The sequence below is a fragment of the Ursus americanus genome, chromosome 20 (genome assembly GCF_024610735.1).
Source record: "Ursus americanus isolate L20-20 chromosome 20, mUrsAme1.1.p, whole genome shotgun sequence".
Taxonomy (NCBI): domain Eukaryota; kingdom Metazoa; phylum Chordata; class Mammalia; order Carnivora; family Ursidae; genus Ursus; species Ursus americanus.
This window is the reverse complement of record NC_142146.1, coordinates 46,959,885-46,986,648: the sequence shown is the minus strand read 5'-3', so window position 1 is coordinate 46,986,648 and position 26,764 is coordinate 46,959,885. Positions and strand designations below refer to the sequence as shown.

Genomic DNA, 26,764 nt, shown 5'->3' with positions numbered 1-26,764 from the left:
AATGCTCCAAACACTAAACCAGAATCTCTGCTTCAATTTTTTTTTTTTTTAACCTTTTTGGCCAAGGAAGAAGCAAACAAACAGCATACTTCGAAAATCAGAATGGAGTCCATGAAGAAATGGACTCATCATTCCTACCTCAAGTCTGTCTGTCCGCATTAATTTCTGTGCGGCAGCTGCAGCAGCCGCAGGTACAGGGACCCCAGGATTCCCTGTAACCAACATTGGTGCGGTCGGCAAGATCTCTGCTGGAACCAGGCTTGGGGACACAGGTCCCAGGTAGGGATTAAAGGCTGCTGATGCATTGGTGGCTAAGCTTGGTGCAACTGAAAACATTGGCTGAAAAATAAAATAAAAAGCAAAATTTAAGATACAGGTCTTGGCTCGAATTTGATAGCCTACATTATATATCGATCCTTCATCCATCCATCCATCCATCCATCCATCCATCCATCCATCCATGCATCCTTCCATCCATCCATCCACAATTCATTCTTCCTTCCCTCCCTCCCTCCCCCCATTTAATTCTGTGTTTCTTTACTCCCACTCAGGATAAAAATGTTTCTTAAATAAGCATTCATTAAGTCAATGTTTTTCTAAAATATAATAAATTTCTGCTGGGATTTTGAAACTCGGTATCGATAATACTTGTAATTTCTTTTTGAATAATAGATCAGTTATTCAATACAGTAACTTCCTTGTGGTCACCTCATCTCCATTTTTGTCCTGATTTAATCCTAGAAACTTGTCTAAGAAATACATGTTATAACTGCTATGTCAGATGAACTTGAAAGATCTGTTTACAACCGTTAATGGGTTGCAAGTATCCTATTATTTGGAATAAGTAAGGCAGAACTCCCAGTGGCCAACAGAGTTTCACAGTCAATATAAACTGTGAATAAATCTCACGGGATATGTGAAAGATGATGATGACACAATTTCTTTTGAACACATAAGGTAAAGTGTTGGCATATTCACTTGTTGCATGTTTTTCTGGAGAAACTATAAATATTCTACCAGCTTATCACACCCTTGTGAAATACTTAACAAAGAATTTACCTTACTAGGGAGAACCCATTCTGAATGTGAAGTCTGAAACAGAAAACTAAACAAATGCTACACGATTTTTCAAAGAAATACACAAGATAGCACTGACTGAAATGTCACAAGATAGAATTTCTGCCAGGAATGCTTCCATGGATATAGGAGGGTGGTTTCTACTTGTGATATGAAGATTTGCATATCAGAAAATATATCTGTTCTTGAGTAGAACTTAATAATTTACCTGAAAGCTACTTTAGCGATTTGCTTTTCCAGTTTTTAAAGCACAATGTAGCACCATATCTTTCCACCTTATGGGTGGTGTATTTTTAACTTCCTAATTCAATGGGGTTTCAATTCCTGAAGTTTACTGTTTTATGTAATAATAATGTTTGTCTCCAAAACCCAAAAATTCATGGACAAAATGGATCCTGTTCTTTAAAGGACTTCTTAACAATTCTTTACCCTGTGGTAAGGAACAGAATCGCAGAAACTTCTTTAGAATGAAGGGAACATTAGAAGGTAGCTAATTCTTCCCTCTTACAGAAATAAGAAGTTAGATGAACCCTGAGTTTACACGGTATTCGAGAGAGCTTTGGAATCAAGTCCTATGCAACTGAGATATAAAAGTCATTCTTATAGCTCAAAAGAAATGTTTTTAAAAAATAAAATATGTCCTTATTTAGTCTGGCCCTGACTTCTCCTGTATTTAGAAGAGTACAATGGAATTCAAGTGTTCTTTTTCTTGGGGGCAGTGGTTCTCAAGTATGTACGGGTGATTTTGCCTTGTAGGGCACATGTGGCGACATCTGGAGACATTTCTGATTGTCACAGCTGGGGGGTGCTGTTGCATCTAATGCATAGAGGCCAGGGATGCTGCTAAGTGGTCTGCAACACACGGGACAGCCCCCAACACCAAAGAATTATCCAGCCCCAAATGTCAACAGCGTTCAGGTTGAAAATCCTTGTCCTAAGGGATGCACTCGTCTTTTGACTTCACAAATTATTTTAGGATGAAATCTTTGCAGCTAGTGTATACATTCTTACTAAGAAGACCATGGAAAATAGAATATTTGATACGTAATCTGATTCACTTGGGAGAAGAAATAATACACCGTACATTCCACTGGGATTTTCAAGTTATAATTATGCCTCCAGACGTGTTGATTTGAATGCCATAGTTAGCTGCCCTGCCAGGTCGATGGCTCCTGCCTGACGAAGTGGCCTAAAATAATACCTCTGATCTCTATTCCCACCCCTGCCCAAAACACTGACAATTGGAAACTACCTGAGTGCTCCAGACATAAACAATCAATAATCGGCCAGAAGCTGGGGTCCAGAGCAATCTGTCCATCAACAATTACTTGAACAGCAGCTGATCTTACTCCGCTCCACTGTCTAATGGCAGCTAAGGCAAGGGTTGACCTGTACAGTGAATCTACCTTGAACTTGGACTTCTATTCAAAAATATTCAGGTGGAACATACACTCTTACATACTGTCAGATATAATATGTGCAAGTTCAACCAGACCAGCACTCTAATTTTCTAGTAGGTATTTAAAAATTATACGAAATTTAGCATAAAAGACCAGAAGACCAGTTTAAAATACAGAGAACAGGGGCGCCTGGGTAGCTCAGCCGTTAAGCGTCTGCCTTCGGCTCAGGGCGTGATTCCGGCATTCTGGGATCGAGCCCCACATCAGGCTCCTCTGCTATGAGCCTGCTTCTTCCTCTTCCACTCCCCCTGCTTGTGTTCCCTCTCTCGCTGGCTGTCTCTATCTCTGTCAAATAAATTAGTAAAATCTTTAAAAAAAAAATACAGAGAACAGAGCCAATTTGTAGCATTCCTCTTCATAACCTATTGCTATGAATTAACATGTATTTCCAGGTAGTGGATTTTTAATGTATACTCTGGAAAGTTACTAAGATGTTTATGTCACTGTACATTATTTAGAAGCAGAGAAAAGCATTCTTATTTTAAGAAACAGGACCAGTGACCAATAAATGCAGCTCTGTTAAATCTCATTGAATAAACTTATAATCCATGATGCATATAATACAGCAGTTGCGTATCACAGATAAAAGAATACTTCTCCTAAATAAAAATATTGATCTCACTAACTGGCAACAATTTTCCTGCCCGATTATTTCTACAAAGTCATCACGTGAATTGATTTTCTGACTAATGCAGCACAGAGCAAATTCAAATCTGAAGAATTTTAGGGCACTGTCCTCAAGTAAAATCTAGCAGCGTGAAAAATCTAAAACATCAACTATTCAGCAAGCATTCTCTCCAATTGTCCCCTCTCCAGATAAGTGGAGCTATTTGCTAAAGCAGCAGAGGATTGATGATAATAATAGCCCTGTACTTTGAAACTTGATTCCAAAAGCTGCCCCCAGGAAGTGCAACATTCCTTCCTTTATTTTGAGTTTTTGTAAATTTGTCACATTCCTTTTTCAAAGAGCACCTTGTTGGAGGTAGGTCACTGCCTGGCCCCATCAGTGCCCTAATCAGATTAGTGAGGCGCTTGAACTGGGGCCGCTGCCAAGTCTCCTTTCCAGAAGCCATCCTGCAGAGGGGTTCGGCAGAATCGCAAGGACAGACATTAATGCTATGGTATTATCAAGTGCATCCGATTTTCTCTGAAGCATCCACAGGATAACATATAACTACGTAATTGGTGTATTTGATACTGACTACATCCCTGTAATAATGATTTACAGATATCTTTGTTCCTGGAAGGCATAAAGAAGGCTGGCTTATGATTGCCTTTTGCCAGTGAACACCCTCAGCAGAGAAAAACAAATTGTAATCTTACTAATGCTGGTGCATTTATGGGCTAATCACTTGTTTGTTTTAAATGAGATATTTTGATTCCATTATAGTAATCAGGTTTTATTAGAAATTAAAACAATATTCAATTTCACATGATGACCCTAGCTAAATGTGTGCAAACATGCTTATTACTATAATTCTTTCTGTTTATTGTGTGCCACGCATTGTGCTAAGGGCTTTGCCTATGTTATTATATTTAACTCACCTAACAGTAAAATATAAACTCCATGGGCAAACAGGCAAAAACTCCATTGTTTCTGCTTTGAGTTGGGGGGTGCATATCTGTATCGTTCACTGTTAAATCCCCAGGATCTAGCTAAATGCCTAGCACATAGTAAGTACTCAATAAATATACACTGAGTAAGTGAGTGAATGAAGGAATGTGTGAGTGAATTACAGTCTTGTCAGGTGGGCTTTATTAGTCCTCCCATTTTTCAGACAAGAAAAAGGGCTCACAGAGCTATGTGTCCATCATCACAAAGGAGAGCATGTTAGGATGGGGACATAGGTGTGTCTGGTTCCAGGTGATCCTGACACCAGTGGTTCTCGGGGCTGGCTGGCCGTTAGAATCCTCTGGAGAACTTCAACGCCCGAACGCCCTGGCACTCCCCGCTCATCACAATCTCGGCAGTACTAGTTAAAAATCTCCTGGGTCATTCCCCTTCTATACATTACGTGGTCTTCTACTATTGAAAAATAGAAACAGGTTCAGATCTCTGATTGTATGTGAGGTCTCCAAGGAGACATGTTTCCTCACAGCTTTCTTCTGAACAATGCTTTTCCCTCTACATGGAAGGTTGTTCCTGCCCAGCCCTCCTGTTTAATTCCTAATCACGCTTCAAGAATCACGACTCTTTCTCTTCAAGTTTCCCGTGATCCGCCCACATCTCCAACTATGAAGAGGTTTCTTCCTACCCTCTGTTACCATAGAACTCCTCACCACTTGAATTTGGCATTGATCACCACGTGTGTTTACTTAACCCTCTCTTCTCCTCAAACTGCAGGCCTCAGAGCGTGTGTTCTGCACCGCGCTTCCCTCACTCTGCATAGCCCTGCGGCTGCCATCCACTCTGCTCGTCTGCACACACCCGCTTCGTGACCGTAGGAATGCATTTGCTCTGTTTCTCCAGCGCACAAACTCACTAGCAAATGCGTTAAATAGTTTCTAGTAGAGCTATGGGAATGTTAAACAAAGCAGTTTAATGTTACTTCCTCTCCACTTGACAATGTAATCATGAATCGTTCTAGGATGCTTGTTTGAAAAGTGTCATTTTTTTCAGTTTTGTTTTGCAGTTTTTTGTTTGTTTGTTTGTTTGTTTAATACTGAGCTTTCTAAGTTTCAGTACTGTGGTATTACCATACTGTAATGTTGCAAATATCATAGGGGCCCTAACTTATTTTAATATATTATGTGAAACAGTGTTTGTGATTTAAAAAAAAAATGGATGGGGTATATACAATAAATAGTATCTAATCAGTATTTGATGCGATTTATGGAATACAAATTTTGTCCGATTTTTCGAGATTTTACCTTTGTGCATGCGCGTCTGTGTGTGTGTGGGTGTGTGTGTGTTTGTAAAGACTGAACTTGCAAGCAGTAAAAAAATAAAGCTTTTTTTTTTTTTACTTGACAGCACATAATCAAGGTATATGAAGCCGTGTTTCTGGGTACACACACCCCTGCACAAGAGCAAGAGAAGTCCCTATAAACAATTATTTTGAGTATTAAACAGCCAAAGGCTAACGGGAGTTTTCAACAAATTCACATTACGATGTCCTTCTTTTTTTCTAAGAATGCAGCATATGACTGGAATAAAATAAGAAATATTGTTTTAAAGTCTGCTTCTAGACTGACTTGTTGACCAGACAAATCACAATGTCCAGCTGGCTTTATTTTTAATGTCACCTTACCCTTCAATCTAGTGTTACTGAAGTAACAAACACTTACATAAAGAAGACTCACTTCTGGCCCACCAAGTAAAAAGGCATCAACACATACAGCCTGGTCCCTAAGATTTGGGCCCATCCTCAAGCTGCTCGGGGAACAGGCAGGTGCATGGAGCACGGATGACGGCCACGGCAACAGTTTACTGGAAACACTTTCTCACGAAGTGGCCCTACCTCAATCACTAGTTGGGAAACCCAGAGAGTACAGCACTAAAAACCAATTTAAGAATTCTAGGTGTTCCTGGAAATGTGACAAATGATGACTTTAAAGCTTTTAGCACTCAACCGCCAACAACAGTGACCCAGGAACACCAGGACAGCAAAGGGGAGGCGATAGGAACAGCAGAGGAGCTCCGAAGACTTTTTAGGAAAGTCCAATAACTTTGAATTTCTTTATCCTTCGGCTACTTCAAATTCATGAAATGCGCGGGAATTCAACTTGAGTTATATACCTCGAGACAGCTAGGTGTGTGTGCCTTAAAGGGAGCTGCCCTCAGAAATTATGGATGGCTAAGGCTAAGCTTTGGGCGTGCAGGGAGAGGCCCAGGAGTGGAGTGGAAGTACAACTCAGATACAGCTCTTCATAACCACTGCTTATGCAGAGCTCTTCAAGGCAATGACACAAGCCTGGAATCGACAGAACTGCTGAAGACATCTTTCTGGGGTGGATCAAATACACCAGATGCTTCCAAGTTGTGAGCCACAAGATATGGTCTATATTTGGTTAGGTTGCTTAGTTTTCTGGTTGGATTATCTCTGCATCAGATAGTGCATGGCAATGTAATAATTTTTTTTAAAGTAGTACTTAGAAAAAAATCCAGATATTTAATTTTTTACATTTGGATAATCAAATACTATATCCATTTCTCTTCAAAGATCATATAATATAGAGAAATATGATCTTTTTACATTTTTCTTAGGGGCTTAGAAATGATAATAGAATTAATGCCAGTTACTTAATAATTTCTTATGCAAATTTTAGGGAGTAGAAACACAGGTAAATTCAATTACTTATTTTCAACTACTTATTTTCTCAACTTATGAAAAGGAAATAATTATGAGATTGTTAGGAACTTGCAGATGATATATTTGAAGCTTATCCCTCTATGTTAATGAAGGTCAGAGATTTTAAATGAATCAACCAAGGACCCAGAGCTGGTTGGTGGCATGTCTCCAATTAGTGTTTCTACAGCCTGGATGCCGGAACTGTACAGCTTGGGTTAAAATCCCGGCCCTGCTACGCACTAGCCATGTGCCTTGGGCAAATTACTTAACCTTTCCGAACCTCTTGTGTCTTTATCTCTAAAGTTGAGATAATAATATCTGCTTTATAGGATGGTCGTGAGGATTTATGATACAAAAAGCAGTCAGTGCAGGAAATGCCTTCAGAGTGTTATATCTGCCCCCAATATGGAAGTCTTCTTTCTGGCTCTTTGCTTGGTGCATTTCATAACAGCAGAATAAAGTCTGCGAAAACCGGAAACTCTCCAAAAAATCCCTGCATCCCCCAAGTCAGTTCAGTGCCATCTTTTGAAGACCTGAAATTGAGAAACCCAGTCTCTCAGAATTTCTGAGAAGATGAAAACCCAGTGGAGTGGTATAGTAGCTACTGCCTGATCTCAACGGGGCCCTCAACAAGCCCCTGGCTGCCTCTGCTAATAGTGCGCTAAGCTATCTCCAGCTGTATGCCCCATTCTATGCTGCAGTCTCTATAATGGGGCTTGTACTCTGGTTCCTGCTGACGATTCCTTTGGAATCACAGGGCCAGGTAAACTACCACAAACCTCTGCCTGTCTTCCTTGTATTCAGGAAACTCCTTACTTCATTCTTTCACTCATCAAGCAATTTTTGATCTCGCTACATGCCAGGCACAATAGCAGATGCTTCTAGGTCTGATTAGAACTTCCCAGCTCCTCTCCTCCTCGTGCTCCTTCAGCTACATTTTAGGGGCCAAACTCGTTAGCCCTAAAAAAATAGGAGTCTTCACCTACTTGACTACAAACCCTGAAACTGCTCAGGTACTCCTATTGCTCCTGATATCATCGATCTGCTCACAGTATCATCTCCTTCAACAGAACCTCTTCCTGGGCTGGATCCAAGCATGTGCTGTGTCTTCAAACACTAACATCTGTACTAGCGGCCATCCTCTCTGAGTGCAACCATGGTCCGTATTAGTCACCTGGCTGCTTCCAGCGTTATAATCCCTATATTTGTTGACCCAGCATTCAAGTTCCAGTAAGCAGCTGGTTATGACCATCTCATTTATTTCTGAATCTCTATATGATTACCCTCATCAGCAGGGCTGACTACACAAAGGATCGAAAAGTCTCAGGTGGGGTTTTGAAGGCAGATTTCCTGGATTAAAGCCTTCTCTACAGTCATTAAAGCCCCAAATGCTTTAAAATTGAATAATTAAAACGACTTCTATACTTATTACAAAAACGTCACCCTGAACAGAGTGTATTTTTAGACTATGATCTCAGGATGCCTTTAGCAGAAGGGTAATTCTGCATTCAAATCTAGTCATACTAGGGAAAATTAACATAAAGCCTGAATGTGCTCACAACTAATAAAAAGAAATGTTTTGTCTAAGTAGAGAATTTTCCAACAAAAACACCAGGAAATGTGATTTGTCTGATGGTTTCAGAAATTGTGATTTTGTGATTTCATGCACACCACAAATTTGTTACTATATTTTATAGACACGAGCATAAACATTGTTTACAGTCTGTCCCAGGGTTACCCATATGATGACCCTGGAATGGCCTTGAGAGTAAAGCTCAAGGACAAAGTCAGGAGATGGGCCAAGACTTCACAGTGAGGAGCTCAATGCCATGACCAGCACTGTTTCCGTCAGTATGGGAATTACACCTGCTGACCTCAGAGGTGCTGCTGGTCAGTGAGAGGGTAGAGCCTGACGGTAAACACGCTTTAAACGTTTAAGTGGTACAAAGTATCTCACATCAAGGAGAGATCTTATATCAGCTAAGGTAGTAGCCACCCCAAGGATTTATCATTTCTTTGAAACTGTGTGAGAGGGCCGTCTGTAAAAGATACCTCTTGTCCTGTATTTTATGCTAGTGAGGATGATTATAACTAAAACTTTTTTTTTTCCAAATGGAAATCTCTTCATGCTATCCCAATGCAGATAAAATATTAGCAGATGCCACAAAAATAAATTTAAGATATCATATTTTTAACTGAGCCCCCAATAATGGAAAAAAATATATCAGGTTAAAACAGACACAGAATTATAATATTCTCTCACCTCAACTGTATAGTACTGATAATTGGTATCACTGCCGATGTGATATGGAGATCCCTCCCACCTCGAAATGCAATCCCCCCCTCTTTTTTGGAATGATTGGTGCATTAAGTTCTAAGAGAGAATAATAATTACATTGAGTTCAGGTGTTAAAATGTATTAGGAAAAAAATTAGTTAGCACACATGCTACAGTTAGCATATCAGAAAAATGTGCGTCTTTACATTCCCGTAACCGCATAATATTGCATATAAGTTAGTGACATAAATTACTGACACATATATTCTGATCATCACAAATTTTAACATGCAATTAATAATTACTATATCAAAATTAACATCAGAATGCCTTTTGTAATCTAAAATTACTTATGATAGTCATCTTACATTTTTATGAATAAATGTGAGTAAAGGTTATTAAAGTCATTTATCATATATACTTCCCCAAACCCCAAATAAATAAATAAATATATGTGCTCAGAATCAAAAGTTATTCACATACACTCCTTGGTAAACATCAAATCTCTATGACCACCTACAGTTTAAAATATTTAGCTCTTTGCTCAAAAGCCCTGGGAGTTTCTGCCTCGCCTGATTAGGTCTCTTTTAATGCATGATATTGATTCACCACTGTCAGAATTTTGCTAGCATTTGTAACTATAAAATAATTTCGATTTGAGTTTGAAAGAATAACAAAGGCTCCTTTCCAATAAAGAAAATGATGCAAACAGATTCTCTTCAAGGAAGGAGGAAAGGTAAAATTTTTCTCAAAACTAAAGATGATATATACCAAATTTTAAAACTATTATTACCATTAAAGGGAGTCTAAAGGCACATGGACTATACTGATGAGTTTGATGACCATTTTAACACCTGCAAATCATAGGATTTCGTGTGAAGAGAATTTTAGGGGCCATAAGTAAATTTCCACATGATTTAGCGAGAAGATGAGTAGCTTCACAGTGTGAAAACTGGTTTGCTTGGTAATTTTGCTAGAAAATGCAAGACACCTGATACTGTTATGAATGTTCACTTAATCGAGAGCTAGCTATCATTACTTTCATACTGAAACTGAGCACTTAGAATTACAAACTTGATGAACGAGGGCTGACAACGTGCTTACCACGGGTTGCAATGGGGCACCGGGCATCATGGCATTGGCTAGTTGCATTTGCTGGGCCAACATGGCCATGTTCTTCTGCTGAATCAAGTTATTGCGCCCATTTATCTCCAATTGCGTTTTTAAGTGTGGGGGTGGATGAAGATATTTGCAGTTCTCCCTGGAGCAACGACCCTAAAAAACAAAAGCAGAAAATATCATTTAAAAAAGATGAGGCCAGCAAATCTTAAAAAATAAAAATAATGCAAACCTACCACCTAGATCTACCATGGGTCTCTAACACACTGTATTGTCCATATCTATTTATCATACATTTAGAATAAGTAATGAATTCACCCAAATGCATTATCAAAATGAGGAGTTAAGACATTTGAAAAAGTCTTAAAGCTTAAAGAAGTTCCCTTCTTTTAATATTAGCACTAATATTTCTAGGTCCAAGTTTAAAAAATCTACAAACTGCCAGGGTAATATTAAAATAAAGAAAATGAAATGAAGAATATTAGCTCCTTCTGAATCTCCTGGTTAACTTTAATAAGCCCAACAGAATCATGAAGTTTTAGCATCTATTTTTACTTGTATTGGGTTCTAAGGAAATGAACTTAGAGGATTCAAGACACACTGTATCTTCAGTTAAGCACCTTTACTACTGTCTCAAAACAAATCAAATTAAATCACATTAAGCTTTACAAACCCATGTATTAAGAAATTTACAGACGAAAAACAGAAAATGCCCAAATGTTCCCACTGTACAGAGATTAGTAAGTATAATGAAACACTGGAAAAAATGTAGCCTTTAACCTTTCAAAGATAAGTCTAGTCTCCGTGGCCCAAGAGCTATAAAACAATAGGAAATAGACATATATACCCTCCAAAACATTTACAATGTAAAACGGAGAACCACAATGTTGGTAAAAAATAAGAAACTTGAATATATCCTTCCTTCTGGGACAGTTCTTTTCATCAAAAATATATATTAAACTCTGTAATATGAAATACTGTATATGGGATTTATTTCATATTATTTCAATACTATCATCATTCCACTCTTTCCTTCTTATTTCAATATGTTCTTGAGTCTTTATAGTAAAAGGTCTCATCAATTATTACCTTGACAACTTCTTTCACCAATAAATCTAATTAGAACTGTTTGGGAGGGTCAAAGAAAGATTCAATTGAAGCCATCAACCACTTTCCTGAGCTTTCTTTGATTTTTCTAAGAAAAATCCATTTGCCATAATTTGACCTTATACTGTAAACTGACTCAGCATGCTCACATTTGTGATAAAAATCTTGTCACAATCCTAATTTGAAAGATCTATTTCTGGCTTGTTTTGATTCAGATTTTTAGGAATAAGTTTCTGCAAAGGGCTAATATCATAGGATACTGACTTTCATTTTAGCAAGCTTTATGTAATAAAGCATCACTAATAATACTTTAAATCAGAAGGCAGCAGAAGACAGTAGTTGATACCAAGGAACAGACAGGTCCCAAGACCTAGGGTAGAGGCCTCGGTCTCCCATCAGCAGCGAGAACTGCATACAAAACTAACTTCTTTAAGTCTCAGGCCTTTTATCCATTTCAAAACTGCTATATGACCTACACCATATGTTTATTATGAAGATCAGAGGAGATAACGTATATGTCGTGCCCTTGGCACTGCACGGCACTCTGTGACCAAGGTAAAGGTCAGGAGCTGCTATTTGCCACCACCCCCACCCCTTCAATCGTATATCCAACAAAAGAAAAACAAAATATTGCCACAAAGGTAATTTTATCATATCTCTTAGTTATGCCTATTGATATATTCACAAAGTAACATTTATATATTTATGACTTATTCCATATGAAATCATGCTTGGTATCTGTTGAGATCATGAGCACGTTTGAAAGCATCCAGATGAAAAGTAACTTCTACCAAAAAACAACGCTTAGAGTCACAAGAGAAACCAGAGAGAACACCTGGCCGACGTAAATAAGCTCATGGCTAACACTTGGTGCGATCTCAGGGCTACCCACCTTTCTCAGGACAAAGAACAATTTGGCTCTAGGAGAGATTCTGGTTCTCAGGATCTCCACATCATATTTCTTACTAATATTGGATCTATTTAAGTGAAAATAAGCAAGATTATATCCACCCTCAGAATTCGGTTACTGTCAATTCACTCAGATCAGTTTCTATAGCTCCGTAAATAGCACAGAGATAGCCCTAGGCCTTGCACTAGGCTGGCCAACACTAACACCGACCTTCCTAAGCTCTTCATTCGAGTGCCTCCCGTCACATAAGCCACCCAGTCCCACCTCCCTATAAACACGGCTCAGACTGAAATATTGGAGGCAAATCCTACTGCCCTATATACATTCTGTGTCAGATCATGTCAAACCTTTCAAGAGAAGCTCAGGCCTTTGGTTTTCACTTTCTATTTACCACACTTACTCAGGAAAAATGCCATTCGGCCACATTTCTTACCTATGCTACCTTTCTATGCATAGCTTAATTTGATTGCACTGGAACTTCTCTTTCAAAAAGCTATGTTCCTAAGACTCAACTGAGGATGTTCGGTGAAAAAGTACGCAGACGAACAGGCCTCTTCCACACAGTCTGTGGTGATGCATGGGGGGGGGGGGGGGCAAGGGGTAGGCGTCTGCATTTTAATAGTATTCTAGGTTATTCTGATAGAGCAAAAAAACACTCCAAAAACACAATTCTGCAAAGCATGTGAATTTTTCATTGACGTGTGGGGGAAAAAAACCAGAGTAGCCTCTGCAATTGATGTTAGATAAACTCAGCTTCCTGGGGAGCTGAAAATGTGTTTAATGCTACGATGCTGCTGAACAATTGTGGTTTGACAAATAAAAAGGTCAAGAAAAAGTTAGAATAAACATCCTCTTGTAGAGGACTGCCTGAAACTCTGGAGGAAATCACCAGTGATATACCTTTCGTTAAGAATTAAGGTGAATATACCACTGGTACCTCTCCAGGTCCATCCACAGTCTACACCCAAGGTCCCAGGACCAAACCACGATACACATTTGCAAAATGAATGAATGAACACTTCTCGACAAATCCTTAAAGATCACTTCTACTCTAACTCTACTCTGGAGACAATGAAACTCATAGAATCAAAACTAACCCTAATACCAAACTTTGATTCTGAGCTGTACTAACCTACTGACACTTACTCAGAGCCCAGTAATTTGAACACCTGATAAAGCATGCCATAATAAACGGAGAAAAGGTAACGGGAGGTTTATAAGCTTCACCAGGGATGAAACTACATTTGTGCAGAGGTTCAATCTTTTTGGTGTCCTAAGCTCTATACAGTGACAATACATTCTAAAAATCTAAATCCAGAAATTCAGTCAGTATCTGGTGCTCACATATGCAAATTTGTATAAAGGAACCATATTCTAAATTATCCAGAGATTTCACCTCAAGATACATTAAATTGGGCTGGTAGGATTAATGCTAAAATATAAAGTCGTTTTTATTCCATTTTGGTTGCTCTATGCCGTTCCGCCTGTTGGCCATATAATTGTACATTTTATCCAACAGAGCTTGGTTCGAAGAGCAGAATAGCAGCTTTGTTATTTACTTGCTGTGTGACCCTGTAGGGGTTAAATTCTCTGAGTGGCCATACCTTTTTGGCAGAATAGCAACAATAGCATTGATTGCACTGGTGATTTATAAGGGTTGAGCAAGATAGTGGGCCAACTTCATATGTGGCTCCTGATATAACAGGCTGTCAAGAAGCTAATAATGAACAGCAGTTGCTTAATTTAGCACTGTATCTGTTAAAAGTACTAAAAATAATGGAAAAAGCAAAACCCAGTGACAGTGCACGTCAATCACTAATAATACAAGCTTGGCCCTTACTCATGATTCTGTATTTGCCACATCCACTACAGAAAATGCCATTCTAATACATGTCCTACAGTGGTATGTTGCTGTGGTTTGCTTTTGTCAACTGCACTGACACTTACTGTCAGTGAGCTGCCCAGCTGACTAGCAGGCCACTCTAGAGGGTCTATACTATAAATACCTTCGATGCCACTGAACATAGATTTCAAAGACATCATTGTAATATACATACTATATATTTTAAGGGAATGGAGGAAGTTCAGTAAAGGATCAATTCAGACTAAGTCCATTTTTCTCCAGTAATTTTTCTACATCTTTAAAAGTCATCTTTCCAAAGAGTCAAAATTTTCCCCTTGTAGTCTTAAAAGCTTATATGAGACCAATCACGGTCATTCAAGAGATCAATTCATTATGTCTTTAATTTCTGAAGTTATAAACTGTCCAACTGTGAATTTAAGGGTTTTCTCATTAGCTTTTGAAATAGGCACGAGTTTGTGATTATAACAAAGGAAAATATATGTTTAGATTAACTGTGTGAGCTTCAAAATAAAGCACCTGGTTAATTTTTAAACATTGTAGTTTAATAAAGTGCACTTTTTAAATTTTATTTTAAAATATTTTTTTTATTTATTTGAGAGAGAGAAAAAAAAATGAGCAGAGGAGAAGGGCAGAGGGAGAGGAAGAAGCAGACTCCCCACTGAGCAGGGAGCCCTACATGGGGCTCGATCCCAGGACGCTGGGATCATGGCCTGAGCTGAAGGCAGACGCTTAACCGACTGAGTCACCCAGGCGCCCCAATGAAGTGCACTTTTAAATAATTAATAGTATGAGCATATACAGTACATATTTTAAAATGATGTGTATGTATATACACTAGTGTACAGTATAATGTATATAGTGAGATATAAATTGTAGAATAAAGATAAAATTGAATAGAACTACAGATGGCAATTTAGGGATATGAAAAAATAGTTTCTTCGCTATTTTTAATATTTAAGACCTAACAATCAAAAATGAAAATCTTTCTTAGAAGTCAGAGAAACATAATAAAACAAAAAAAATCAAAATTCTATTTGAAAACTCAAAAAACCAATATCCCGTTTTTAACTATAATTCTTCTACCTAAAATAAAATGCATACTGTGATTTATGAGGTCAGAATATAAAAAGACATCTTATTAAGCTGCCAAATGGTAACTATGTGGTAGAATTAAAATTATTGGGTCATATTTGGGTAGACTCTGGAAATAAAGGGGCAATGAAAAAATTATGGGGGTACCAGCTTATACTCATAAGTCTTTTCCAGTTTTCATTGGAAATACTGGTTTTAGGAAAAACTGTCCAAACTGCAACCATTTATTTCAATTGTTAAAACAAAACCAATATTTCCTTTGGGACAACTGAGATATACAAATGTTTTTGAAGCACTTTCTGGAGATACTCACTGCTCAGATACTGGCCAGAAACTCTGGCAAAGGAATTTGGTAGCTTCCTATTGAAAATTCTTACTATTTTTTTTTTTCAGCTAAGATGATAGAAATATCTCATGAAAATTTTGCCAAAGGGGGAAAAAAATTGGCAGTCATGAAATATCGTTTCATGCATTTCCAAAAATGTTTCTTTGGCTCTCCCATGCTAATTTATAATGATCAATTCTAATACAAGGTGAATAAATTTATATATACAATATTTATTTTAAAATTACAAGCATCTAGTGGTAGGAACTTTATGGCAGTTTAAAACGTGATTAACTTTTAGAAAAAATGATATGCATGCAAACACACATGCACACCCATATACACTCACTGTTTAGTTTTCATTTAGGTGGACAGGAGTTTGATTAACTCTAGAAATTATACTTTATTGGCTTGCAAATACTGAAAATCAATTAATTGTACCTAACACACAGGATATTGTTGCTCTTAAATGTATGTTTCTTTCCAATCTACCTGTTTCCATAAAGGACTTGCTTCAGCTTACAAGAACAAATGCATCCTAAGAGGAAGCTCAAGCTTTCTCAGTGTCAGCACTATTGACATTTGGGGCCATTAGACGCTTCGTTGCGGAGCTGTTCTGTGCTCTGTGGGATGTTTAGCAGCATGCCTGGCTTGCTAAATGCCTGCAGCCCTCCTGTCCTCAGTTATGACAATGAAAACTGTCTCTAGATTTTGCCAAATGTCTCTAGGGGTGAGGGGGTGGCAAAATCTTCTCCAGTTGGGAGTCAACCACTGCTTTATACCTAATGGAATTTAATAGGGGCCGTATTAGTCTGCTTTGGCTGCCATAACAAATACCACAGATCATGTGTTTTAAACAACAGGAATTTATTTTCTCACAGTTTCTGGTAAGAGTGCTTTCTGGCTTGCAGACGGCTACCTTCTTGCTATTCCTCATACAGCCCTTCCTTGGTGTGTGCACGAGGAGAGAAAGTTTGTGCCCTGGTGTCTCTTATAAGGACACTAATCCTATCAGACCACGGTCCCACTCTTGTGACTTTAACCTTAATTATTTTCTTAGTAGCCCCATCTTCAAACATAACCATACAGGAAACAGGGCTTCAACATAAGAATTTTAGGGGGACACAAACATTCAGTCCATAAAAGGGGCATGCAATTAAAAACTGCCAACCCAAAGTTATTTGTAATTAACTTTAAATATTTTCATATTACATTTAAATGTCTGGCAGTTTCCTCAAACAGAAGATAATAAATTTGTCCTATAAAACCTCATTCAAAAAGAGTGCGTGGTCGACCAGTTATTCCTTCTAATTTTGCCAAATTCTAAAAATTTTCAAGGTATGAATATGCGAGTTGATTTTTTTTCTTATTTGAAATTAAAACAAAGATGTGGTATATAAAAAAGTGAATAATTCAATTCCAAAATCATATTAATAGCTCCATTCACCTGTTAACTAGAATACTGGATATGCTGACTTTAAGGGTAAACAACATTTTCTTGGTTTCACTTCCCTACAGAAAGCTTTTTTCAGGATAACTAAACGTGAGACATATAACCCCTACTTTGGAAAAGAAGCTACCGAGAAAGGTAACTTAAGTAGCCAGAGAACCCAGAAAAATGATGAACGACTTCTGACCACCGTCTGAAATTCTGGTGGACCCACTGCATAATGTTGCTTTTAATCATATGCAAATGTATAGATATGTATGTAAGTAATTACACATACACACACACATATATATTCACCCCAGTTATGTACCTATTTCTAAAAGCAGCATATGTATTACAAACTTAGATTCCGCTCGTGTTGCAAATTTAAGAAACCTAGAATATAAGACCTAAAATTTACATTTCATGTTTTATTTGGAAAAACACATAAGGACTTATAGAAAGCTATAGAATAAAAGCCCAAAGAACACTGAACTAACATTTGGTATAAATCCCTAACGTAGTCTAACAGGTATTTTAATTTTTTCTTAGAAAATCTCCATGGAGATTTCCCTGATTTTATGTCATTGTTTTGTTTTGTTGGGTTTTATAAACAGTGTATTATACTATAATGTAAATATATATAGTATATATACTCTTAATAAGCCTATACCGTGTATTTACTATATTTTAGTATAAGATAGTAAATATATAATATTCACATATTAACAGTAATTTTTCTATTTTCTTTTTATTCTCAAATATTATAGCCCTTTAACTCAGATAACAAAATGGGAATTTTGTTGTTGTTGTTTTTGCACCCTGTACCTACTTCAGAGTTTTACCATGTGGAAAGGCAAAAAGATATTCTTTACACCAAACACTATGTTTTCCTGTTTTAATTCCCTCACTGGACTTTCAGGCAACACCAGGAACAAATGCTTAGCATTTTCACAGAACAGGAAGAAAGGAGACAATTCTCCTTTTATTTTGGAGGGCATTTAATAATCCCTAGTCTCCTAAACTTAACACGAAGTAAATATAGTAATACTAATCAATATTTAAAGCTTAACTTTTTCGGTGTAAATTACTATATATTCATCCAATCAACATAAGGCCAAATGCTTAGAGCTTGGAGGTCAACACAAGAGCTGGGAAAATTTTCTCCTATCAGTGAGAGAAAAAAGCAGAAATTTATGAATGTATTTTTATGGAAACAATCTCAATTTCTTAAATTATTTTACCCCAGATACAAAATATTTTCAAATGAAACACAATAGAAGGCCAATTTAGATTTTTCCCTTTCTTGATGCCATAAGAAGTTCATATTCACACATACACTGTGGCTTGACAATGACTGAGGCTGCCAGGAAAAGAAAGAAAAATACAAACCCAGGCACATACACACAATCTGTCGAGTTCAAATTTGTAATTTTACCATGGCCTGAAAGAATGTAACAGACTGTTTCACTTGGGTTAAACATTTCCTCATCAAAGTCTAATGTGATCTCAACCCAGCAATTTTAGGTTTAGACGTTTCTAGCTAGCATTCAAAGGCTGTTCTAGGCACTATTTCATAGAACATTCCTAAGTGTGATGATGAAGATTCTTGGACATTAAAACCAATAGTGACATTTACAATATCCCAAAATATCCTCAATGCTGACGCAAACTCAACGCACTCTAACTCAAACATCGGGATACTATGACTTTTTTCCCAGAGAACTCGGGAGCTTTAATTGCACAACTCCCATTAATCATCTTGAACACGGCATAACTGAAACTCTACACATCTAGAGAAGTATTATGTAATGCATGAGAGTCTGAGGAGGTGGGGAAAGGGAAAAAGGCAACAAATCACACACATTCTTGTGACAAAAATACCACTCCTTTCTGCAGCAGCTTTTGTCTGTGAGAGATCACATATGCGTACAGTGACAGCGATAGTGACAGCAGCACACGGTTTTAGCTGATGGTCATCTGAAGAAATTTTAGCCTCTTCAGTGAGGGCCCACAAGGATCTTATGTTAGGGAATGATTGCAATGGGATGCTGTAAGAAGAAATGGCCTCACCTTTTAGTTATACCCACCCATGGCCTCTCCTCTACCCCACAGAATCCCACAGAAGTGTGTAGTCTACTGTATGAAGTTAAGTGAAGGGTTCAATCGGCACCTACTGTCTGTCCCTATTCCACAGTCTTCCTGCGTTCCCAACATGGGTCTGGCCAACATCCCCGAGTCAAACCAGAGTCTCCATGACCTTGTGAAAGCCCAGTGACATTTGGTAGGTGCCAGCATCATTAAACAGTCCAACATTTCTTGGCTGCTTTTTTATGGCATCATAAAATTGGAAATGCCAGGTCACTATGTTTCTATTATTTTTTCAATTGCTTCATTATTTTTTTCGGTACAGCAACTGTCAGACTTCTAAACTGTTTGTAGCAGAAACACTTCTGAAGTTTTATGGCATCCAAATCAGACACTCTTCGATCTTGGCTAATAATTAAAAACCCTAGCATTTACATAATAAAATTTAGTGCTCTATTTGTAGCACATGCCTTTCAATTGAGAAATACAAAATGTTTTAGAAATAGGACCCAATTCATCATCATACCATTATTAGGTGGATTACCACATGACTATATCTATTATATTTCTGAGGATTTTCTGAGGGTAAAAAGGGGGTAAATGTCTCAAGTCAAATGCATTTAATTTTTTTCCTTAAGAATCTTTTGGGAAAACTTGTTTAAACAGTCCTTTCCAGTCCTAGTGCACTGGCAACGCAAAAGCCCTTCATCTTTAAATACCCCTCCAAAGGTATGTGGGGAGGAGATGGTGGGGATGTGGGGAGGGGGCTGCTTGTCCAAGGGCACATAACCAAACCAAGGCAGTCTAACTACAGAGTTGGCACTCTTCACCACTATGCTGGAGAGATGCATCTGTGCTGATGATCACTTTCACATCCTCAAGTATGTATGTATGTATGTATGTATGTATGTATGTTTTTCTAATCATTACTCACACTAAAACATAGATGACTCTAACCAGACTAGGTCAGAACCAAATGAATGCTTCCATCTCTGTTGAGTTCTACAAGGAAAAGAAGTTTCACAATATAAACTACTGATTTTGGAGAAGACTAATCAACATGGTATTTCCAAAGTGTCACGGAAAACATTAGATTCTCTTATAAATTTCAGTTTATCTGTCATTCATTTTTTTCCCTTCGGCTGGACTTCTACAATAGGGTCAACAGTAGAAAATAACTGAAACACCAGACAAGTTAAATTCTGCTTCACACTACCCATTTGCCAGTGAGCCAAGAGGTTCTTGGATTATCTAGGGATTCTACTCACTGGCCTCTGTGATTTGGATATATCACAAATGGATTTTTGGATATAGCAATGGAGATACCAATCGATACTGGATATATCACAAATACAGAAAAGGTGACTTTATATAGAAAAAAGAATATATATATTCTTTATAATAAATGTGAATATATATTCTTTATATATATAAAATCTTTATATATATAAAATGAAAAAGAGAAGTTAGTGATATAGAGAGGATGGCTGGTTTTAAGGGGCAAGTCTTTTATTCAGCAATATAAAAGAAACTAAAGAAAATCAAAGCGGTAAAACATCTTGGTAAAGTCAGTTCAAGATTGATAACACTATTACCTTGTATTTATATGAGGCATTTGTTATATTTATACCTTCTAGATACACATACCTACAACTATAAGGTAACCCTATTTTTACATACCTAAAATAAGATTTATTATTAGTTATGATAAACTTAAAAGAATAATATTATGCAATATTTCTAAAGTCCCATTTTAATATTTCCATTGTAAATCTTTCAGCCAAGCTCACTAGTTGGGATAGTGTATACTATGCATGGGATTAGTGCTTAGATAATTTTCTCAACTGTAACAAATGTCCAGAATTTTGTTTGTCAATTACATGTAGAAATTATTACACTATACTGTGCTCTAATCTTTTAGAGACATCATCGTCTTTGCCAAACATCAAACACCTTTTCCTTCCCTCAACTTTTCATTCAGACTCCTCTGTAAACCTCTGGGATTCCCTAACTGAAAATAAATGTTGTCGCTTGCTGACCTCACAGATCTGATCTCAAGTCCAGCGATTAAATGCTACTTCTTCCCGTAAACAACAATGACAGAGCACAAAGAAAAGGTGAGGCGACGAAGGTCCTTACCACTGCTGACCACTGTCTCCTTCAGACAGATCAACTTTGTACTTGAACAAAATGTGCTCAATGACACTGGCTCTGTTCCTGTGGGGAAAGCACTCCCCTCCCCCACATCCCCATGACAATTTGCTAAAATTGTGCACAGCCATCAGCCCTCTCTCAGACTTCAGGCTGCAGCGAGGAGAAAGACAATTGGCTCATGAGCCCAGAACACGTCTCTATTGGATGCTGACTGCAGCAGCATAGGCAGTAAGGGTGAAAAAAAAAAAAATCTCTTGAAGAAGAAAAAAGCAGTATCACAACACAGGCTATCTGAGCCTGTCTCCTTCTCTCACCCCACTCCCACCCCCAGAGACTTCCACTGGTTCTCTAAGGCAGGTCCCCAAATACCTAAAGAAATGACACTCAACAAAAGTTACTTAAAAATCATCATTGGGAATAAAACGGGAATTTTGAGAAAGACTTTTGAGAAAGAATTCATGCTTCTAGTATCCTCCAGTCGCTTTTTGAGAAAGGATCCGTGTTCACAGTAAACAAGCAAATAAAACTAGATATCTGCCAACTGTGGAACTCTTACATATATCTACAAGAAGACTCTTTTTAAGGCAGGGGGTATTGAAGCCATCGCTTAAACAGAGGCACTTGAAAAAGCTTAATCATTGCAAGGTTACTCTGTTCTGAAAGGCAATCAGAGGCTGCGGAGCATATTCTTAAGAGCTTATTTAAGATGAAAAGTATGGAGATGTTGGGCCTCACAGGAACGCCAGCCATGGCAACGCTGTTTTTTAATAAGCCGGAATGTGAACGTAAGAGGGAAAAGCGCAGGCTGCTGTCACCTGATGTTTTTCTCTTGCTATCCTATCAACAACATTTAGGCTGAAAGCCCGACCTGCTAAACGCCAGGCTTGGGTGCAGTGAGTAAAGCAACATATGCATGAATTTTACTCCCTACCTCTGGCTAAAGCAAGTGGTTGTTAGTAGCAATCGTTGTTTACCTTCCCTGGTACTTTGTGCATGCCTCTCTCCTAACAGAGTCACACCGCTTTACTGTGCGCTGTTTACACACCTTCCCTCCATGCCCACTGCCTCCAGAAAGCAGTGTCATGCCTCACCCCCAGGCTCACCCGCTGGGCCAGGCCAATAAGCCCAGCAAGTGTTTGCCAAGTGAATGAGTCCTGCCTGTATTTCAGAATAGAAGATATTCTGTCCGGTAGCATTCTCAAACATTCCTTCTGCACCTTCTCTGGGACTTCTATGAACTTACGTACTATAGTCCCATTTTATTTCCCTTCTTCCCTAGTCTCCCCCCATTGGCTCCTTTTTCAGGTAACTTCTTACTACTGTTACCCAACCACATCTTTGTACTCTGCTCTGCCCACCCAGATAAGAAATATGCTCACTTGTTGGATTTATCTGTGTCCCCCCCTTAGCTCGCAAGTTTCTCATATATAGGCCTTAGAGATCTGCACACAGGAAATGTCCCAGGACTTGATATAAAAAAGCAATTGAACCTCAGCTCAATGGTTAACATCACATGAGCCTGAATCACAGAGTTGTTTGTTCAAATGCCAACTTCGGTACTTATTAGTAGTGAGATTTTGGGTTAATTATTCAACCTCACTAAACTTCAACATCCTCTTCTATAAAAATGAAGGTAAGAATACCATCCTAGGGATGATGTAAGTATTAAAGGAAAGAATGTACCCAAGGGCCTCAATTATGGGCTGCTACTCAGTAAATGGACATCACTGCACCTTACTCACTCTTCTAGCATGTTCTTCACATCCCTGGAGCCTTGCAACCCCTGCTTCCTGTTACTCAGTCCCACTTCACTGGATGAGTTTGAAAGCACCCTTTTTCCTCTTCCTTCAACCTCCCCTTTTCCACAGTCCTTCAGCTCACCATCCAGTTAGAATCTCTTCTAATGAACTCACACTAAGCCTCTAAGTGGCCGAGAATGGCAATGTACAGTCCAGCACAAAAAATACCCACCCAGGAGCCAGGAAGACTGGGATTCACTGTAGTTATTTGCCCACTGGCTATGTGACCTTATGGAGGTACTCAACTTCGAGCTCAACAATACCTTTCATTTGTGAAATTGCATCCAAGTAACGTAGCTCCTGAGTGGCTGTGAGAAAGCTTTCCCAGGGCCCAAGGTAAGAGCCAATGAATGCTCATTTCTCTTACCATTAGGAAATGGGGCATCTGTATTTTAAAAGGAGTTGATAATAACAGGGAATCATTTTCTTAAGTTATATTTAATTATGAGAGGTGACTCTTTGAAATGTCACTTTCTGAGGGCATTTTCTCTCTCACTGTCCCTCCCTTCCTCCTCTTTACTTTCTTGCCAGAGAGAATAAACTCACAGTAGTGAACTCAGCACCTGTCAAATTGTATTACAGGTAATTTCCACAAGTCTGTCTACTCATCTAGATTAAGAACTTGTTAAAGACAGGGCTAAATCTAACTTAGCAACCTAAGCATTCTTAGTAAATGTCTGTAGAATGAATAAGCAATTTAAGAGATGGGGGGGCATTTCCAGTGCCCAGCTACCACATCACTATGATGATACCATAAGGCCTAGGCCATTGGTCCTCAACCATGGCTGCACATTATAATAAATAAATAAATTTATAAATAATAAATTTCTATACCCAGCATCCACCCCCAGAAATTCTGGTTTCATTGATTTTGGCTGAGTCCCAGGCAAGCTCTCAGATGATTCTAATGACTGCTTCTCTGAGGACCATTGGTTAGTCTATATATACCAATCCACATTCTCATTTACACATCAATCACAACTTTTTCCATAGTTCTTGCAAACTCAGTGTTTGCCAATGACTCCAGGACAACGGCTAATGTTATCCGACTATCTCTTAACTGGTATTTCCGTTTCTAAATGGTCTGTTTTTCCCCCAGCTCCTTCCCTATACAGTGGTGGAAAGGGCACTCCAGGGCAAGGATTGCACAAAACGAGCTACTGCCTTTTGTCCCCTTGGGCGTATAGCCATAGGATGATGGTGCCTCAGCTGCTTCTGAACGCCTTGTTCATAGGAAGCGAAAGAGCTCATGGGAAAAGAGGGCCAGAGGATCCACGTCATCAACGTGGCCATGAGAGCCCGTAAGTATTTTTGTTATATACTCAACATTGACGGTACACTAAAGAAAGAGTGTGTCAAAGATACTGATGGTATTTTAGATTACTAATAACAGTTTCTATACAATTTAGTTTCATTCTCATCCACTGTGGGTTAGAGGTCTTAGGCGGCTCCTAAGTTATCTTCACAGTATTGCTTTTACGACTCAATTATAAGCTGCCTGTACTCAAGTTAAAAATTTCATAGCTGCAGTAAATGTTTATGAAGGTAAACTGGCATATCATAAATTTTCAAATAAGAAGATACGAGGTCTCCACAGGATCACTACCATTTGCTTTGGAAGACCATTACAATGGATAGAATCCTTACCCTAATGGTGACCTCTTCTGTGTCCTGTACAGGTGTGATTACGTCTATCATTAACTCTCACAATATCATCTATCAATTACTCCCAGGGCAATCCCAAGAAGTGATTCTTATCAGCCTCTTATTACAAATGAGGAAACAGAAGCTTTCAGAGGTTAAATATCCCATGTAAGGCCCTACCATTGTGAAGCAACGAAGTTAGGATAAACAGGTCAGAGTCCCCATGCATCCCACTAATGGGTAGGCAGGATATAGATGGCCTAGACAATCTAGGGACTGGGGGCCACTTTAATTTATTGTTGCTTTTTGACTGCAGGTGCAAAACATGATTTTACTACAATCCAGAGAGAGAAATTGGAAACTGATATGTCCCACCCCATTCGAACTTATCAAAAGTTCAACAGGTTTCTTTTGTGTTTCTTGCAGTAATATCAGAGCAAACAGAGTCTATGAAATTGTTCTAAAAGAGCTAGATCTATATACAGATAAGAAATACGGTGCATGTGCAGACATAGCCATGTGGACACAGATGAAAGAGAAAGCAGAACAGAACAACTGATTCACTGTCTCTTAATCAAACTGAAAATTAAGCTAGAAGATAGGCAATGAATGGATGGGGAGGAAAGGAAAGGAAAGGAAAGGAAAGGAAAGGAAAGGAAAGGAAAGGAAAGGAAAGGAAAGGAAAGGAAGAGAGAGAGAAGGAGGGAGGGGAGAACTGTTGCTTTGTCAAGTGTAGTCAAGCGGTTGCCTTGAATATACTTCACCTTAAATATTATTATCTTCTAGAATAACCCATTTATACATTTATTCACCATCTATTTGTTGAGGCCTCTCATATGCTCAGTGCTATGGGGCCGTGGAGACAATAAAAGAATCAGACATTATTTCATGAAGAGAAATAAGGCAAGCACATAAATAGCTAGAATAGGATAGAAGGCACAGAGTGTTATAAGGGACATTCAGATAAAGAGTTCTTGTAATTTGAAGGAAAAAGAGAAGGTTTCCATTCAGAAGAATCAGATAACAGCTTTGAAGAAGAGGAAGAATTTAAACATGAAGAGTTACAAAAGATATCCAGGTAGAAGAAATAGCATAGTTTGAAGCATCAATGACAAATAATACATTTATAAGAGATGTGAGAAATAAGCGTGAAAAGTAGGCTGACTCTAGTTTGGGGACAGTTTTAAAAACTGAGTTACAGGTTGTCTGCTTCCTTCTGTAGACCTGGGGAAGCCACTGACCAGGGCCAGGGATGCCATCAGCCCAGCAGCCCAGCTGTACTTCGTGAATTCATCAGACAGGAGTGCAGGAGCTCCTGAAGTGGCCGAGAGCCGGGCAGGGAAGACCAATGAAGTAATTACTTCCACTGTCCAGGCAAGAGCTAACACTGACCTGACCATTCTCCAAACAGTCTCCCAGACCCATCTTTTTCACAATCTCCTCCCCCCCTCCTATTCTAACATGTGCTAACACACACATTCTCTCTCTTTCTCTCTACTAGCCATAGTGAACTGAACTAAGTTCAGAGACCCAGCTGTCAAAATATTCTGCCCTTCCAGGTTTTTTTGGCCTGGCTAACTTTTAGTTAGAGTTAAGAGTCCCCAGTTAATGTCACCTTCCTCAGGAAGTTTTTGTTTTATTTTGTTTTTTAACTTCATTTTTGTTTACTGTTCTTCTGCCTGATTCCAGAGCATTCGTTACACTTTATCATAATCACCTGCCAGCTACCTGTTTCCTTCACTGGACCAGACTCAATGAGAGTAAAACCATGACTGTTTATTTTCAAGTTGCATTCCCAAAACAATACCTAGAATAGCATCAGGCTTATAACAAGTGTTAACTCATATAGGAATCTTATAAAGCAAAATGTACATTACATACTATACATATATGTTTAATAGACATAATATACATACATAGAACATATATTAACTATATGTCTAACTTTCAAACACACCTAGAACAGTACTTTTTCAACACCTAGCAATGTTTTGAAAGTTGCTTATTGACTAACAAATTAAGCTTTATCATTTGACAATTTCTTGCAACTAAATAGCAAATTCCTGGTTCAATCATCGGTCCATTATTCTGTTTCACGGTTTCCTTATGCCAAGATAAAAACTGGAT

At 38.3% G+C, this 26,764-nt stretch overlaps 1 protein-coding gene across 28 annotated transcripts in view; it reads right to left on the bottom strand.

The window, feature by feature from the left end:
• The window catches only part of MBNL1 (muscleblind like splicing regulator 1), a 196,859-nt gene that overhangs the window by 30,537 nt on the left and 139,558 nt on the right, over positions 1–26,764 (bottom strand). For 22 of the 28 annotated variants that reach the window (XM_045812368.2, XM_045812487.2, XM_045812478.2 and 19 more), the window contains 3 exons: positions 10,211–10,381; positions 9,093–9,203; positions 139–339 (listed from right to left, as the gene is read on the bottom strand). In XM_045812368.2, the coding sequence (XP_045668324.1) occupies positions 139–339; positions 9,093–9,203; positions 10,211–10,381 (483 nt within the window). Of the gene's footprint in view, positions 1–138; positions 340–9,092; positions 9,204–10,210; positions 10,382–21,179; positions 21,344–22,168; positions 22,482–26,764 lie in introns of those variants that run through there. The other 6 variants (XM_045812413.2, XM_045812428.2, XM_045812443.2 and 3 more) reach the window with 3 other exon arrangements.